The sequence below is a fragment of the Podarcis bocagei genome, assembly GCF_964188305.1.
Source record: "Podarcis bocagei genome assembly, chromosome: Z".
NCBI lineage: Eukaryota > Metazoa > Chordata > Lepidosauria > Squamata > Lacertidae > Podarcis > Podarcis bocagei.
In genome coordinates, this window is record NC_138140.1 from 22,885,894 (window position 1) to 22,898,180 (window position 12,287).

The 12,287-nt window shown below is 39.1% G+C and overlaps 1 protein-coding gene across 6 annotated transcripts in view; it reads left to right on the forward strand.

The window, feature by feature from the left end:
• The window catches only part of ATRX (ATRX chromatin remodeler), a 107,954-nt gene that overhangs the window by 76,773 nt on the left and 18,894 nt on the right, over positions 1–12,287 (forward strand). For all 6 annotated transcript variants that reach the window (XM_081178646.1, XM_081178648.1, XM_081178647.1 and 3 more), the window contains 7 exons: positions 2,062–2,192; positions 2,480–2,568; positions 2,755–2,921; positions 7,252–7,399; positions 7,593–7,693; positions 9,114–9,222; positions 11,344–11,521. In XM_081178646.1, the coding sequence (XP_081034772.1) occupies positions 2,062–2,192; positions 2,480–2,568; positions 2,755–2,921; positions 7,252–7,399; positions 7,593–7,693; positions 9,114–9,222; positions 11,344–11,521 (923 nt within the window). The remainder of the gene's footprint in view (positions 1–2,061; positions 2,193–2,479; positions 2,569–2,754; positions 2,922–7,251; positions 7,400–7,592; positions 7,694–9,113; positions 9,223–11,343; positions 11,522–12,287) is intronic.

Here is a 12,287-nt window from a genome sequence, read left to right on the forward strand (position 1 = left end):
TTGTGAAAAGTGTGAACTGATAAGCAATTCACATAAGTGACACATTGTTAATATCACATTTTTAGTAGAAATGGTTAATACATGTTTAATTTGCTGCTGACAATAAAAAATTGGTACCATACTCCAGTTTCCCAAGCTCTCTACTCTTTTTCTGTTATATTCCTTTACATATCATCTATCCTTAACATATACTTTGAGGCTTCAAAGCACATACATGTCAGCAATCCTTGAGTGTCAGCCAGGCGCAAAAAATGGCACCCAGTCTTTTGGGGGTGCTCACAAATGGAAAATCTATAGACGCAAAATGCTCCTGACACCCTGCTAATTTCAAACCCTCTTGGCCAGATGTAAATGGAGGGGCTGGCAATAAGGGTGTGTGGGCTGGCAGGGCTGGTGAGCAGTGTGAGGAGGAGTGGCAAGCCCAAGTACACCAATATGCACCATTCAGAAGGAATTGTTACTGTTTTAAGATGTTGGGGGAAAATACCACCAATATACTGAATGTTGCACAAGCTAAAGTATTTCTATAGCATTTACATACTCAGAAATTCTGGAAATTTTTGAGGCACTGTAGATAAGTTCATTCATTATTTCTTTGGGTTTATTTCCATAATCTCTGCCACTCACGGAATTGTTAAATAGACATTTGTGTTGCTGTCTGAATTAGATTTATATCTCATCAGTGTTGCTGCTTAATATCCAGAAAAGCTATACTTCTCTGATCATTACTGAATAACAATTATAGACCACAGCTTAAAATGTTAAGGTCCAATAATTTTAACATTTCTGATACTTAAAAACACCATGTTTATAGATACAATTACAGGTAGGTAGCCGTGTTGGTCTGCCATAGTCAAAATAAAAAAATTCCTTCCATCACACATACCATCTCGGGACTATTTAATTGCTCATCGTCTAACATTGTGTACGCCATCAAATGCCAACAGTGTCCTTCAGCTCTCTATATTGGACAAACAGGCCAAACCTTACGCCAAAGAATAAATGGACATAAATCTGACATCAAGAATCACAAAACAGAGAAACCAGTAGGAGAACACTTCAATCTCCCAGGACATTCTATACAAGATCTCAAAGTAGCTATTTTACTACAAAGGAATTTCAGAAATAGACTGGAAAGAGAAGCTGCTGAATTGCAACTCATTACCAAACTCAAAACCATGGAGAGACCTGGTTTGAACAAAGACATTGGATTCTTATCTCATTATACATGACCAAGCCATTTTTCACCTTCTCACCCCTTGCCTTTTCCTGGAAGACCTATTGCAGTCGTTAAGAGTCGTCAACCGGCTCATCTCAGCTATCTGCCAATCTCCCATTCCCATCACCCTTCTGAGTAATACCCCTCCCCACCTTCTCACTATATAGAAGGATCTGGCAACTTCTGTTTCAGTGTATCTGAAGAAGTGTGCATGCACACGAAAGCTCATACCAAGAACTAACTTAGTTGGTCTTTAAGGTGCTACTGGAAGGAATTTTTTTATCATGTTTATAGACTTTCTTATAATTTGCAGCCCAGACAAACATCAGTCAGGGATATAGTATTCAGTTTTATATTTTTAAACCAGGTTTAAGTCCATAGAAATAAAGCTGGCATTTAGTTAAGATAGTAAAAAGAGCTTTCTGGATCAGGGCAGTAGGCCTTCTAGTCCTACTAATGAGCCCTGCTCTCACAGTGGCCAACCAGATGTCTGTGAGAATCTTGCAAGCAAGACCGAAGTGCAAGACCCACCCACCCAGCATGGTTTCCAGAAACTGGAATTTAGAAACAAGAAATTAAACAGCATGTGTGTAGATATTTTGTTACAGATTATCAAATATGAGGAACAGCAGGAATTACAAAATTTTAAGAATTTAAGCAGAAGAAAATGTTGATTCAGTCATTTAAATAACTTCCTCTGTTACAAGAGATGTTGTATCTGTGGAAGAAGCTTGTGTGTGAGAGAGAGGAGGGCAGGAGAGATGTATTTTTAAGAAGCAAATGCTAATTTGGCTAACTTCAAGTATGAATATTTTAGTTTAACTTCTGAACTCTATTGTCAGGTGTCGGCAACAGCAGTGAAGGTGGAAGAGGCAAAGCTGGAGCTAAGCTCTTCCAGGATTTCCAGATGTTAAGCAGAATTTGGACTCATCCTTGGTGCTTGCAGCTGGACTATATTAGCAAAGAAAATAAGGTAAATCACATCTGTCTGTCTCTATTGAAAGCTTCAGTGAGACATGCCAAGTCCTAGACAGTTTCACTGAAATAATTGAAATTTATTTTTGGTATGACAGCTAGTTATTTTTTTTAAAATATATTTTAGTTGTAACTGTTAACCATTTTCCTATGTGTTTTGTCATTACCAAAATAGTCCCTTGCTCACCCTGGCATTGTTCAGATGAGTGAACAGATGTTCTAAACACTTAAGCAAGGACAGCTAAACTTCTCTTCTAAAAATATGCAATTTGGTGTTTTGTTCAGGGCTATTTTGATGAAGATAGTCTTGATGAATTCATAGCTTCTGATTCTGATGAAACATCAGTGAGCTTAAGCTCTGAGGAAGAGATCAAGTAAGTTTAACCGTTCCACATAAACTGTAAATGTATTTACTCTGAGTTGGTGAAATTTGTGTTTGTTGTAGAATTGCATTTTTTAACAACAACAACAACAACAACATACAACCCCCCCCAAAAAACCCCACCCTAACTTTGCAAGTTTTTTTTTATAATAATGAGCATCAAATGTTATGCTTATAGGAAGAAAAAACCGAAGGGTAAAAAAAAGGAGAGTAGCAGCAGTGAAAGTGGAAGTGATAATGATGTTGAAGTGATTAAAGTCTGGAATTCAAGATCTCGTGGAGGTGGAGAAGGAAACACAGAAGAACCAATAAACAATCCTCCAGCCATTGCAAAGTCAGATGAAGGTAATGAGGGATTTCAGCTAAATTTCAAAATTTAGACACCATTGCAGAGGAAATTCACCATGCAGGACTTGAGTAGAAACGATAATGTTGGGTGTCCTACTCTGAACCTCACTCAAAATATCAGCTTATTATACAGTGGTATCTCTGGTTATGTACTTAATTCGTTCCGGAGGTCTGTTCTTAACCTGAAACAGTTCTTAACCTGAGGTACCACTTTAGTTAATGGGGCCTCCCGCTGCTGCTGTGCTGCCGGCACACGATTTCTGTTCTTATCCTGAAGTAAAGATCTTAACCTGAGGTACTACTTCCGGGTTAGCGGAGCCTGTAACCTGAAGTGTTTGTAACCTGAAGTGTTTAAAAACTGTTTTAAACAAAGTAAATCAGTCAATCAGAAAGTACTTATACGACACCTTTCTGGGTAAAGCCCTCCCTCAGCAAAAATATTATTAGTTTGATGTAAGTTATGCTTCCAAGTAATTTACAAAACTTGAAACACTTCCAGTGCAGGCCCATAATGATCTTCCTTTCATCCATACACCTGTGATTCATCCTGCATTTTAAACACTGCCTTTCAGCTCTCAGAAGGGCCCACAAAGCTTAGATTAAATCAACACAATCAAAATAAATTGTAAATCATACAAAATCAGAGAGGGTTAAAACAAGCCAGTAGTCGCATAAAGGTAGTAGTTTCTGTTTCTGGGGGGTGAATGGTTTTTGAAAGGCAGCTTATGAATCTGTTAAAGTAAAATAAACCAAAGGTGGAAGAGATATGTTTTTACTACCTTCCTGAAAGCAATTAATGGGGAAATCATTCTGATTTCTCTTGGGAGGTTTTGGTGCGATGACTGAGGGTGAATGCAGTTTGTAGACTTGTTCATGCAGGAACAAAAGGTCCTTCAAATTTCTGGGTTCCATCCATCTAAGAATTTTATTGGTATTAAGTAGCATTTTGAATTGGGCCTGGAAATAAACTGGAAACCAGTGAAAATTAAACAGGAATGTAGTGTCATAAAGTCCAAAAAGCTGACACCAGAGATTAGTTGGGTCACCTTATTTTTCACCAGCTGTAACTTTTGAATATTTTTTAAAGGCAACCTGAAGTAGAAAGTGTTAAGACGGCATTAAAGCAATTTTGTAAATTTCCAAAAGGACTGCTTGAGAGAGGATTGCAGAACTGTCCCTTGCAGCTCCTCTCCCAGCTGAACTAATATTTGATAGTTGCAGCTTCTCTAAGGAGAAAAATGTCTAAAGGTGACAGATTGTATGGGAAGGGCTGGTGGGTAGGGAAAAGTTGCATACATCCCCCCTCCTTTGCACCCCTTTCCTCATTAGAGATAGTATTTAGTATATGCTTGGGACAGATATATGTTTAATTTTTCAGATCAGCCAGAATCCCTTCTAGTTTGGCTTTGAGACTGGAAGTGCATTAAAATTGAAGATGTAATCAAAGCATCCAAATGACAAAAAGCAGTCCGTAGCAGGTACCAATGATTGCAGGTACCAGGGAGCCAAGCAGATAATGAGGATAGATAGGGACAGTTCAGTGAAAAGCAAGTCTGGGAAGGTATTTTGGGAGGGGGGGCGTTATGGCCCATGCATATGCTTTTAGGATTGTGATCAAGGACTGCAATCTAAGGCCTACTTTCTAGGAAGTGCATTCTGTTGAACTCAGTCCGCCAGTCAGGCTGGAGAGATGTATTAGGTTGGGAGCATTACAAACAATTCTGTCTTAAAAGTAGCTGGAAGGTCTAGAGCTCTCACTTATATGAACTCTGTTTCCTCTCCCCACACTATCCGGGGCCTTAAGAAGTTACTTGATTGCTGTATTCCATATGCCCTTTGCATTCCATACAAGGGAGGTATGGAGCATAGCAACATGAGAACTGGCCTTTTCAGTGGTGAAAAGGGTGCCATCCTTATTGGTTTTCAGACATCAGGCAAAAAAAAAATTCACCCAGGCTTCTTACCTTTAATTTGGAGAGCATTAGGTATATTTGTGCCTTATTTCTTGATCATCTTATTGTGTATATCTTATTTTTAGCAAGTCAGTGTTTTGGACTACCAATAAGATAATACAAGGAAATAATTCTGTGGAAGAGCATGTTGCAATTAGTAACCATATCAAAGTTTTCAAGACTCCCCCCCCCCAAAAAAATATTAACAATAAGTAACACACAACTGAAGTAAAATTAAAGCCACAAAATTAAAGCCACATATTTATAGTACTGCCTAAAGAATGTAGGTAACATAAATAAAGTCAGCCCTGGAATCTTGTATCAGGTTATAAATTTGTAGATGTATTTGTGTATGAGTTGGAAGTCAGCACAGTGAAAGGAATGCAGATAGCTAATGGACCTCCAGTATTTTCCAATATTAATTCAATTCAGATCTAAAGTTTCGCATCAAAATAGTTCCACAGTCCAAAAGGCATCACAGCTAACTCTTGAGTGCAACAGTTAAACCTTTCCCTCACTAAATTTTAAATAGCAGACCTCCTCCCAAGCTAGGAAATAGCTGGTAAGGAAACAGCTAGCTACTTTAAATGAATTCAGATCTCCAGGGTCTGATGAGCTGACCCAGTGGTACTAAAGGAGCTTGTAGATTAAGTCTTGTAGAGCTTGTAGAGCCTGTCTATTTATGGCCAGACTGCAGACTGGGGATGAGCAAATGTCCTAAAAGGAGAAGAAAGGACCCAAGTTTCTATTGATGAGCTTGAAGTGGAAACCAGAAAAGGTTATACAACAGATGATTAAATGCTCACTCTGTGAGCACTTAGAAAAGGATGCTGTGGTTACTAAGACCCAGCATGTGTTTCTCAAAAAACAAGTCATGCTTAACATGAGTCAACGGTATGATGCAGCATCCAATTTGCAGAGAACATCAAACTGTGAGGGGCACAGAAGACAGAATCGGGATTCAATATGATCTTAACAGATTGGAGACTAGGTCCAAACTAACAAAATAATTTTCAACAGGGGCAAATGTAAGGTTCTATACTTAGGTAGGAAAAACCAGCTTTAAAATTATAAAACGGGGGACATTTGGCTTGTCAGTAGTGGCATGTGGAAATGTTCTACGGGTCTCAGTAGGTAACGAGCTGAACATGAGTCAGTGTGATGCAGCAGCAAAAAAAGCTAATGCTGTTTTGGCTGCATCAACAGAAGTACAGCATCCTGATCAAGGGAAGAAATAGTACTATTCTCTTCTGCCTTGGTCAGACTACACCTGGGGTACTGTGTCCCAATTCTGGACACCACAATTTTAAAAGGCTAGAATGTATGCTGAGGAGTGGGAGACCAAGATGATCAAGGGTCTGGAAACCAAGCCTTAAGAGAAACAGTTGAGGGAGTTGGGTATGTTTCACCTGGAAAAGAAGAGGCTAAGAGGAGATATGATAGCTATCTTCAAACATCTAAAGGGCTGTCACATGGAAGATGGACCAAGCTTGTTTTCTCCTGCTCTAGAGGGTAGGACCCAAAGCAATGCTTCAAGTTGCAAGAAAGGAGATTCCGACTAAACCACCAGGAAGAAGTTTGTGAGAGTAAGAGCTTTTAGATAGTGGAATGGACTCCCTTGTCTCCCTCAATGGAGGTTTTTAAGCAGAGGTTGGATGGCCATCTATCTTGAATGCTTTTGTTGAGATTCCTGCATTGTGGGGGTTTGACTAGATGACCCTCAGGACCCTTCCAATTCTACAATTCTGTGATTATATGAATTTGGCATAGGGATATCTTAGCCTTTGAGTTCCTTGAAAAGAGCCCTCTGGGGGTTTAGGATGGGTAGTGCACCACCCCCTAACATCAGTTGTGAACAGTGGGAGAGTGGTGGAAAAAGTGGTGGAGAGAAGTGTGAGGCCCCCCCCCCCTCCCGGCCAGCACAAGCTGGCAGGGCTCGGGGAATATTGCCTTCTCCTGAAGAGTATTAAGCCCTTGCTGTAATTTGAGTTTCAAATGTTGTAAATGATTCATGTTTCAGAGGAAATGACAGCTGTGTAAGCTATCCAGATATTGTGTTAACTATATTAGAAAACATAGTTGGTAAGCAATTTTGAGTTAAAACCAACATTGAAGACGCTTCCCTTTTGCTTTTTTGAAATGCATTTCTTGCAGTCAAGGATGAAAAAGTATTGCTTACTGATTTATGCCTTATGGAAAATATGTCAATAAAGCAGACATAAATACATGATGCAAAACATACAGCATTACTGCTACAGGCATTTAAAACAGGATAAAAGCAGCATAAAATCTACCACAGTAAAAAAAACAACCCTGAAAAATGTCTTAAGATACATATATTAAGGCGTTTGTTTGATTTTTGTATTTTCCCGTAGGTAAAACTGCTTCCAACCCAGGCAGCCCAGCTCCAGATTGGTACAAGGATTTTGTCACTGATGCGGATGCTGAAGTGTTGGAACATTCTGGAAAGATGGTGCTTCTTTTTGAAATTCTTCGCATGGCTGAGGAGCTCGGGGATAAAGTGTAAGAGTCATTCTGGAAAGATTCCAAAGCATTTGTGCTTTAAGCAGACTTGGCTTTTTAGAATTGGCAGATTTAGATTAACATTCTGGTTTATATCCATAAAGTGTATCAATGATACTAAGAGTGGTGAGGCAAATTGGTGTGCTAGTTAAATTGAAAACTAGTAACTATTTCTCATTTTCTCAACTTTCAGCTTAGTGTTCAGCCAGTCTCTGATATCACTGGATTTGATAGAAGATTTTCTGGAGTTGGCAAACCGGGACAAAGAAGAAGACAAACCTATTATATATAAAGGCAAGTGTAGAAATGCAAGATTTGCAGAACTAGAAGAATTGTGAGACAAGTCATTTTTTAACTACAGTGGTACCTCAGTTTACAGTTGTACCTCGGTTCACGAACTTAATCCCTTCCGGAAGTCCATTCTTAAACCGAATCTATTCTTATACTGAGGCGCGCTTTCCCTAATGAGGCCTCCCGCCGCGCCGCCTTTCTACCATTTGGCTTCCATTTTTAGACCGAGGTAAACTTCACAAACCAGGACACTACTTCCGGTTTTGTGGAGTTTGTAAACGGAATAGTTCGAAAACAGGGCTGTCCTTAAACCGAGGTACCACTGTACTGTTTAATTTTTGGGTTTTAAACAAAAAACTGGTACTTGGAGACTTAAGGAAGTTCAACAGGAAAAAGGTTCTGATTTTACAGAACAAAATTGGTAAAACAAAAGTATTAGGAGATAGGATTCTTTCAAGAAACTGTGTGTGTTATAGGCTTCTAAACAAGGTGGTAAACACACAGCTTCTTTTGATTTCAGCTTATTAAGATAACTGTTTGAGTGTTATAGCTTAGGTCTTAATACTTGGGCTCCAAGGTGGTACTTTCTGTCACTTTCCCAGTCTTCTATAAATCACAACCCAGAGGCTCCTCTAGCAGTATAACAGATCAAGCGATACCTCTCCTAACTGGTTTGGGATTCTTCTCTTTCTCTAAACGTTCTCTTCCCTTCTTACTGTATTGAGATATAGAGTGTTCTGTAACAACTCTCCTTTTCCTGTCCCCAATTGAGCTTCCCAGTTATTCTTCTTTGGCTGCAGATATTTTCCTCAGAGTGGATGTTCAGGAAGTATACTCCTATCAAGCTGAATGCCAAGAACTGCAGCTCTCGCCTCAAACTGCTTTTCTTTTCCCAAAGTGCTAGCTCAACCCCTCTGTGGCTAGCTGTACCCACAGCCAATCAGAGAGAGGCTCCAGCTAAGCACCGTGGTGAAATTCTGCTGCACTGCACCACTAAACTCTGGTCTAGCTAAGCTTTCCATCACAACTTTGTTTGAAGCATGCATATCATGCAAGCAGCTTGCATTTGAATTTGTAAACCATATCATTATTTACTAAGTTCATTCATAATAAATGTTTTCCTAATCCTGCTTATCTTCCAGTAGGTTTCATCTGACTCCTATTCTCCAAAATAGGCTCAGTCAAATTTGAACAGTTTGCCTTTCTATCCCCTCCATAAATGTGAATTCCTTAGATTGTGAAAATATATCTTACTGGACTTTGTAAACACATCTTCCAGGGATACAGTGTGGGCAAAAGATTTGGATTATGCTGCTCAGCAGGGAAGCTAAAGAGGAAGAACTATGGGGGTCGGTAAGCATAAGACTTGCCCCTATGTCTTATTCAATTGATATATAATAATTTGTTTTTTTTTAATTCCCAGGTGAAGGGAAATGGTTCAGAAATATAGATTATTATCGTTTAGATGGCTCTACAACAGCACAATCAAGAAAGAAGTGGGCTGAAGAATTTAATGATGTAACGAATGTCAGGTAAAAGAAACCCACACCCTTTTCTGCTTGTAAATTTATATAAGTGATAAAAGTATATCTTTTCCAACCATTGTAATGCATCTAGGAAATGAGCCCTGTGAAGCAGTCGTTGGTGCTGGGGCACTTTGTTCCCCCAAGTTAGTTTATAAATGCCACAGACTGCAGTCCTATATTCACTTGCCCAGGAAAAAGCCTGTGTTGCATTGTCAGGAAATAAAAACAGTGGGAATTAACTTTCATGTAAGTAGGTTTAATATTGAATTACAAATCTTTAACCGCAGCAAGTCATACTTGCTTTATTTATTTCATAAAATTTATATAGCGCTTGATTTTTTTTTAAAAAAGCAACTCTCAAAGTGCTTTACAAAAAGAACAATTTACCTGTAAAAAAATTGTAACCTTCAAACAATAATTAAAATTGACAGTAAGCTAAAAACTAGATTAAAGCACATTTTAAAAACAGTTAATTTCAATAAAATATTTTGAAGAGTTAATACATATTCTGACTTTGGCAAGAATCTCCTTTGGGACCAGACCACGCAGAAGGCGGGAGAGCAGGAAGACCCAGTTGGGCTAGGCCATCCTACTACACCCAGAGTCCATGTGACTGTTCTGAGCCAGTCTGTCATTGGCTAGTGGTGCGCGGTTGGTTTGGAGTAGACCTAAGACATAATTCCCTGCCCACCCCTCTTATTAACTCCTGGGTCTTTTATTGGGGATCCATCCTAGGCATTGTTCAGTGCCTTTTGACTTCCTCTCCCTCTTTTGGGGGCCTTGGGGTAAGGGCCAGTTCAATTTGGGGACTGATATTCCTGCCACACACTCTTGTTGACAACAGTGGGTGGAGCAGCATACACTGTCAACTTTCTTAGTAACTGTCCTTCCCCAATAGCCATCTTAGCAACAGCAGCAGTCCAGCACTCTGAGACTTGGGGTTGCTGTTCCTGCTGTTCCATCTGCCATCAATAAAGTTGTGGCCTGTTTTAACCCACTCAGTTCCTGTCCTTGTTTTTCTGGCCTTGCTTTGGTCCCTGCTGCTGGCATAATTAGTTACTTCCTCTCTTAATGAGAAGAAATGCATTTGATGTTTGGATTTCATTTAAGAAAGGGCTTCTGTCGCTATGTTAAAGGCTTCCTGTTGAGTTAGTTGATTATAGGTTTGTGCTGACACATGTCCTGCCCTTTGATGTGACAAACTTGCTGTTCACAACACATGTGTGGATTTAGACAATTTTTGACCATAGTAAGGTAAATCTCTCTAGTATTCCTCTGCATGTGAGTGCTGAACTAAAAAATAAATAAATCCTTATGTAATCCTTATTGTAACTTGCAGTTTTGCAGGGAGACTGGGAGCGTTCAACCCCCATGCTTTGCTCAGTTTTGATCAGGCTTACCTATGCGGCACTAACACCACCCCCAATGTTTGTTTCTTATTGCATTTGTTAGGTGTTTTATACAAAAAAGATTTGCCTTAAAGTGACATAACATCAAAAGAAAATACAGATAAAAGAAAAGGAAAAAACCCCAGATAAACGAGTTTAGTATTGTGTGCACATAGTCTGTTTCACTAAATATAGTTTTCCAAGATTTCAAGTGTTCCACTCAAACTTTTTGATGTATATTCATAACTGTCTTCCACAGAATGTAGATTGCTTCAGCAGTATAACCAACAATCACCCCAGCCTGTTAAAATTTTGTTTGCTTTTTAGTTTGACAAACTGTTCAGATACCTTGGGACATGGCTTGGTGATTCGGAGCTCCTTATGGGCACATCTGCTCCGTCTTGCTCTCATGGTTTACTATGACTTCAAAGTGGCATTTACTACAGTAACTGCAAAGTGTTGTTTTCACTTAAGCAACAAATTTAACTTATGGGCCAATGTAAAATAAGGTACAAGGTTGTGTATGGGCATGAGAATTTCCCAGTAGATGAAAAACACTACACACTATAAATATTGCAAAAATAAAACACAATAATATCACATTTTTAAACAACCACCATCTTGTTTTGTCACTCAGACTAATGAATATTCCTTTGATTTGGGGAGGGGAGGGAAGTATCTGTTTAAATTAATTAGGAATGATTGTGAGAGGAATTAAAATTTACTTTCCTTTTTGCAGAGGCCGTTTGTTTATTATCTCTACTAAAGCAGGATCCCTTGGAATAAACCTGGTGGCTGCAAATAGAGTAATTATTTTTGATGCTTCTTGGAATCCATCATATGATATCCAGAGTATTTTCAGGGTTTATCGCTTTGGGCAAAATAAACCAGTGTTTGTGTACCGCTTCTTGGCTCAGGTAGGTTTGAATTAAATGCTTTCCATGTGATGTGTGTATAGTTCTAGATAAGTTCAACAATAAATTCTAGAAAATAGTGTAGTATGACTAGATTCATCCTTATTTTTTGTCTTCTCATATTTGTTAGCTTCAGTGTAGTTGTAGGCTTAAGAAATTGAAGCAAGTTTCCAGAAGAAAACATGAAGCTCTAAAAATCAACCATACCAACCATGTACAGTGGTACCTCAGTTTAAGAACAGCCCTGTTTACGAACTATTCGGTTTATAAACTCCACAAAACCGGAAATAGTGTCTTGGTTTGAAAACTTTACCTCGGTCTAAGAACGGAATCCAAAAGGTGGAAGGGCACTGGCGGTGGGAGGCCTCATTAGGGAAAGTGCCCCTCGGTTTAAGAACGGACCTCCAGAACAGATTAAGTTCGTAAACCGAGGTACCACTGTATATTCTTTCAAACTGTGTGACTTGACATGCTCAGAAATTTTAGCACACACACACACAAGTTGCCCTTCAGCAACTCAGTGGTGCAGTACCTCTGAAGACAGAGGTTCCATCCAATTATCCATGCATTTGTCATATTCCCCCTTTAAAGACATCTGAACCAGCAGCCACCACCACATGTTTCGTTGCAATGAATTCCGATTTTTTTAAAATATTTTTTTTTATTTACTTACTTGCTACCTTGCTTGCATTCAATAAGGTTTGAATGGCATATTTTTGCATCAAGTGAGTTAAAGTGTTTTCTTTCACCTTGAAACTACTGCCAACCA